The sequence below is a fragment of the Pogoniulus pusillus genome, chromosome 21 (assembly GCF_015220805.1).
Source record: "Pogoniulus pusillus isolate bPogPus1 chromosome 21, bPogPus1.pri, whole genome shotgun sequence".
Lineage (NCBI taxonomy): Eukaryota > Metazoa > Chordata > Aves > Piciformes > Lybiidae > Pogoniulus > Pogoniulus pusillus.
In genome coordinates, this window is record NC_087284.1 from 21,216,788 (window position 1) to 21,222,665 (window position 5,878).

The 5,878-nt window shown below is 46.8% G+C and overlaps 1 protein-coding gene across 3 annotated transcripts; it reads left to right on the forward strand.

Moving 5' to 3' along the window:
• Positions 1-268: 268 nt before the first annotated feature.
• Positions 269-5,339, forward strand: C21H18orf21 (chromosome 21 C18orf21 homolog). 3 transcript variants are annotated; one of them, XM_064161207.1, is made up of 5 exons: positions 863-946; positions 1,093-1,115; positions 2,323-2,522; positions 4,228-4,424; positions 4,981-5,339. In XM_064161207.1, the coding sequence occupies exons 1-5, from the start codon at positions 867-869 to the stop codon at positions 5,132-5,134; spliced, it is 654 nt and encodes a 217-aa protein (XP_064017277.1). In that variant the 5' UTR covers positions 863-866; the 3' UTR covers positions 5,135-5,339. The 3 variants fall into 3 exon arrangements, with proteins under 3 accessions (XP_064017276.1, XP_064017275.1, XP_064017277.1); XM_064161206.1 differs by lacking the exons at positions 4,228-4,424; positions 4,981-5,339 and having other exon boundaries at positions 269-946; positions 2,323-2,412; XM_064161205.1 differs by lacking the exons at positions 2,323-2,522; positions 4,228-4,424; positions 4,981-5,339 and having other exon boundaries at positions 269-946; positions 1,093-1,183.
• Positions 5,340-5,878: the final 539 nt, after the last annotated feature.

Below are 5,878 nucleotides of genomic sequence, written 5' to 3' on the forward strand. Positions count from 1 at the left end.
AAACGACTCTGAGCACCGCCGATGGCACAAGCAGAAATGACTGAGCACCGCCGATGGCACAAGCAGAAATGACTGAGCACCGCCGATGGCACAAGCAGAAACGACTCGGAGCACCGCCGATGGCACAAGCAGAAACGACTCTGAGCACCGCCGATGGCACAAGCAGAAATGACTCTGAGCACCGCCGATGGCACAAGCAGAAACGACTCTGAGCACCGCCGATGGCACAAGCAGAAATGACTCTGAGCACCGCCGATGGCACAAGCAGAAACGACTCGGAGCACCGCCGATGGCACAAGCAGCGCCGAGCACGGGTACCGCTTCCAGGCGCTCGCTAACGCGCGGCCACGCGAGGGAGCAGCCCCTGCACAGCGCGCAGCCCCTCCGCAGCGTCTCCGGTCCCTCAAGCGCCCAATGGCCAGGGCTGCCCCCGCGCAACCCCTCACAAAGGCCCCCCCAAACGGCCGCAAGCAACCGCCGGTACGGCCCTAGCGAGCGGAGGCGGCGAGAGCCCCATGCAATCCTCGGCCCGCCGCCGGCCGACAGCAATGAAAGCTCTGCCACGACAGCCCATCTCGGCGCGCCCGTGGAACAAGGGCTGCTCCGCCTGCCGCCTGCCCGCTCGCCCCGCGACGAGGACCACGCCAACTCCCCCTCACTCGGCTTAACAACGCGGAGCACACCCACGTCTCCCGCGCCAGGCTACGCAGGGCACCGTGGGCCTTTTCGAACTAGGAACCGTAGTGCTGCGGCATCAGGGCCCGCCCGAGCCTCGGCGAAGCGCTGCACGCCATCCCCTTCCTTTCCTCTCCCCGGCGGCCGGACGCGACTGGCTGCGGCTTCCGGCGGGGCGGGCACTTGGCGACATGGGCAGGCAGCGGCGGTTCCTGGAGGCGGCCGCGGAGCGGATGGTGGGCGCCTGTCCGGGCCAGGCGCGGTTCCTGCTGTAAGAACCGGGGGATGAGGGTGGGCAGGAGGCTGGTGACGCACGTGGGCAGCTCGGCCCCCTGCCCTGCGCCTGCCGCGGCGCGTTGCAGCTAGCCCGCGGGAGGTCGGTTCCGTGCCCTGACGCTCTGCCTTCTTCCCGCGCAGGTGGACGCTCCGCGGCTCCCGAGGCGAGTGAGAGGGCCGGGCACAGGCGGCGGCGTCGAGGCTGCTGTCGCATGAGGCTGCACAGAGGGGCTCCGTGATCTTGGAGTGGGAGAGCACGGCGGCAGGGGCTGGGGGGGTGTCGCCTAGGCACTTAAAGGGTAGAGCCGCGACCCTGAGAGGGCTTCCTCATTTTGTCCAGTTTCCCCTTCCACTGTCACTGCCACCACTAAAGTGCACCAGGGTGCGCTTCGGCGCTTCAGGCAGAGGTGGGATACTTGTTAGCCAGCTAGATCCATGGGTTTCCTCAGGGCTTTAGAGGGAGATGCTCGAGTCCGGCTCCAGCAGCAGGAAGTAACAAGGCAGGAGCATGCAGTTTCTTTTGGAGCCTGAAATGTATCTCTGTGTCAGGCTGATCTGCTGTCATCTTGCACTGAAAATGGGCAGAGAACTGTATAAGGCTTTGTTGTCACCAATCTAGCAAGAGTGTGCCTGCCTGGAGCTCCTTGCAGACTTAAAGGCTTTTAGGACATAATTCTATTTTCTCAGGAAAAATGCCAGTTGTCACAGAATCATTGATGCTGGAAAAGACCCCTGAGATATCAAGTCCAGCTCATAACCTAACACCATGACATCAGCTAAACCATGCTAGGTGCCACATCCTGTCTTGTCTTGAAGACCTCCAGGGATGGTGACTCTACCATCTCCCTGGGCAGTCCCTTTTTGTGAGGAAATGCTTCCTGATATCCAACCTAAACCTCCCCTGGTGCAGCTTCAGACCGTGCCCTCTTGTCCCATCACAAGTTGCCTTGGAGAAGAGTGTGACTTCAACTTGACTCCAACTTCCTTTTAGGTAGTTGTAGAGAGTGGTAAGGTCCCCTCAAAGTGTCCTCCAGGCTGAATAACCCCAGCTCCCTCATCTTTTCCTCATAATGCCATTCCCTCCCACCCCCTCAGCAGTCTTGTCACTGTCCTCTGGACCTGCTCCAGCACCTCAATATTATTCTTGAAGTGGGAGGCCCAGAACTGCAGAGTGCAGTGTATTGCATAAAGTTAGCTTGAACTGTAATCAACTGAGCACATACTGGTGTTTGGCTTCCTCTTGGGTTCTAGTGGCATCTGAAACGTGAAATAAAAACATACCTATCCAGATAATGTTAAAATAGAGATACACTATTTCAATATTTGCCTGGGAAACACCATTTAAGTTTTACTCACTTCCCTTATCTGCAGATAATGAACGTGGATTTGAAAGAATATGTCATTACTGCTTCCAGTTCCTGGTTCCTGATAGCTGCCGGGTGCGTCTCAAGCCAAAGATGAAAATGACTCCACAGATAGAGAAGGTTTTGAAACAAGAGGTGAAGAACTGTAAACTTAACATGAAACAGACAAAGCTTTTGAGAAAGTACAAGAAGTCCAGCAGTGTTCTGGTAAGGATGTTTGCTTGAAACCACCAGATACTTGGTGTTTCTCAGGATCTTTCTGTGGCATAAGGAAGAAGATGCCAAAATCATTCTCTTCATGGAGGAGCTCACAGCTACACTTTACATATCTTAGGAGCATATATTTTTTTTCCTTTCCATTGGGATAATATCCACAATTTTTTTTCAATCTACCTTCCACAATAAGGACACCATGAGCACAATGTCAAGAGCAGTAAGCTTCCCTCTCCCTTTAAAAGCCCCAGTGCCACACATTAGAGAAGCTGCACAAACAGTTCTGCCTTCCCTGTGATCTAAGCAGTGGTATGGTTAGACTCTGCAGATGGCTTTTAAGATCTTGCTGATACTGAATGTCTTCCTTGTCAGGAAGCTGTGGTATTTCTATTGTCAGTGCAGGAAATGTAAACTTGAGTGTGGTTGAAAACTGAACTAAGCAATAGTGTGACAGGTTGTGCCTCTGATGCCTTTCTTAGCAAGCAGAACTTGATTTGAGAATACTTCTGTCATGAAAAGATGTGTAACATAGGAATTATTTCAGGGCTGTTAGAATTTTTGGAGTTAACTGCAGATGCAGTTCAGGGAATGGAAACTATCTGGCCAGTGCTGTCTATTAATTTCTGCGTTGTAGAGTGTTCAAATCCGTTTATATTCCATGAAGGGCTAAAATGTCATCTGAACTAAAAGCACATCCCATCTGAACTAAAAAGTACATCAGTATGTGAGCTGTATTGAGTTAATGATCTTTCTCCTTTTTAGTTTGTTAGGCTGACAGAATAATGTCTACAGATAGTCAAAACATGTAATTGAAAACTACATTTGGAAATGCCAAAATGGAATTCTTTCTAATCAGGCTGAATTTAGGTAAATTTACACACTTGGTAATGAACACTTTGATACTGATGGTTCAAAACTGCTTAGACAGTTCTGTGACAATCTTTTCAGTACTTTTTTAACCAGAAACAACACCTAACTCTTTTTCAGTCAGTGTAATTGCATGCCTCAAAGTTGTCTGGGTGTATTACTCATAGCTTTTAATAAGAGTAGTTGCCATAGCAGTAAGGCATATTGGGAATACCTCACAGTCTCTGAGACTGTCTGGCACTATCTGTTCTGATGCACCTCTGCAGTATATTTTGTTGCTGCAAGTTCCCTGCAGCCTAAAAGTACACATAAGAGGAAGTGACCTTTGTTTAGAGCCTCCTCCAAACTGTAGTATTTTTGCACTAGTACAGAACCTCTTTGTTCACTAAAACCTGCTGTTATTAGTTATGGATGACTATTTCTGAGTGCTGGAAGATGCATAATATAATGTCAGATAGAAAACACAAATGAATTTACATCACACTATGTCAAGATTTTTAACAAAGTACTTGTAATACCTCTAATGTGTACTCAAGATACCACATACCCCATTCAGGGCTGTTTTGACAGGGTTTTTTTCTGTATTTCACTGTATGAGTTACAGGTCTCCTGAAATGAGTTGCTAGGGGATTGGAGTCATTTCCAGATAAACCTATAGGATATATTTTTCTTAAGGAGCCTGAATGAAAACACTAGATGTAAAGAATATGTTCCTCTGACTCAAGTGAATATTTCATTTGTGTCACGGTATTTGGAAAACAGTTTAATTCACAGTGGCTTTATAACATAAAGGTGGAGTAACTGAGAGAATGATTCTTTCTTCTCTTAATAGCTGGTTACTTGCAACTCATGCAAGAAAACAAGAAGATACAATGGTAAAAGCAGGACTACCAAGACACGTGGTTTTGGCACTCCAAATAGTAAATCTAGCTTGAGAACACCAGATATAAAAATACTGTCTGCAAACAAAGTGACACCTGTAAGCTGCAGTAGGTTGGGATCTAAAGGAAACAGTCCATCTCTTCCCAGGTACATGTTTCTCTGGTACTTAGAGGCACACTGAGTAGTGTATTATGTTTTGTGGGTAAAGAGTGTACTGTACTGATTTCAGGTCAGTCACTTATATTTGATTAAGTATTTTTCTTCAGATGAGTTTTAACTTTACAACCTTTAAAATCAAAGATTCTAATGAAAAGCAACTATGTGCCAAGAATTTCTAATTGTCATTTTGTCTGGCTCAAACATGAGAGTGGTTGCCCAGGGAGATAGTTGAGGCCCCATCCCTAGAGGTGTTTAAGGCCAGGCTAGATGAGGCTCTGGCCAGCCTGATCTTGAATAGGGTGTTCCTGCCTGTGGCAGGGGGGTTGGAACTAGATGATCCTTGTGGTCCCTTCCAACCCTGACTGATTCTTTGATTCTGTGATTCTGATTTGCTTAATAAAGTTACATTTCTGATTGCTCAATTTCACAGGAAAATACACTATTTATGTTCAGATTTTTTCACTTAAAGTATGAAAGTGCATATATATAATTTATGTTAACTCTTGATTCCTCACCTTTGAGACATTTGAGTTTTGTCTTTCAGAACTTGTGTATCCAGAGGGGAAACAACCAGCTCTGCTTCCAAGACTCCCCGAAAATCCAGATTTCACTTTTCAAGGCTAAAACAGATGCTCAACCTGGAAGAAAAAGAGAAAAGCCAGAAGGCAGATTTGAAAACCTTTTTGACTTATCTTTAATTATATCTTATTTCAAAGTAATGAAAATTACTGCAATAAATATTGCTCCAATTTTTAGTAAAAGAACAAAGCCATTTCTTTAGAACTGACACTAGTGGCATGTACCTTGTGAAAGCATAGAGTATGTTTAGAAGCAAACTGGACAATGTTCACAAGAGGGAGATGCAAAAATAGCATCTAATATGCTTGGGAGTCTTAAACACGTTTTTCATTCACCAGTGGACCAAGAATTTAAAGCCAGGAATCAGTCCTTTGAGGATGCTGGCAATGCTGGATCCATCAGTGTTAGCATAGGATAGGTCAGCAGATGTGGAAGTAATTTGACGATAGGGAAGTTGCAGTTGGTTCCATTCACATCACAAAGCTTAGCAAAGATCTCACCCCTGCTTTGCTTGTTGGAGTGAAGCAAAGACACTTTGAGCAGCACTTTGTACAGGTACAGTGTTTACAAGGGTTTTATGTAGTGTGTCTGCTTTGCATACCTGTGGTAATTTAAGAAAAGCCTTTAACATGGGTTCCAAAGTATGCCAAGCTGAGATAAGGCTCTGCACAGCCACCCAGGAGCAGAGAAGGAGGAGAAAAAAGGGAAGGGACAGCTTGTGCTGTATGGTTTTATATACATGCAAGGCCTCTGGGAATGAAGTAACAAAAGATTACAATCTCCTGTCCACCCTCTGGAGGTCTGTAACTTGTGGCTGTTAAAGGCATGCAGATTCAAACCATGAAATCTGGAAAAATTGATAC

What these genes read in the sequence shown, in the direction of transcription:
- C21H18orf21 (XM_064161205.1), top strand. Translation starts at nt 290, where the DNA reads ATGGCACAAGCAGCGCCGAGCACGGGTACCGCTTCCAGGCGCTCGCTA. An exon ending in GGCCAGGCGCGGTTCCTGCT is followed by an intron (nt 947 to 1,092) that starts GTAAGAACCGGG and finishes CTTCCCGCGCAG; the next exon opens with GTGGACGCTCCGCGGCTCCC.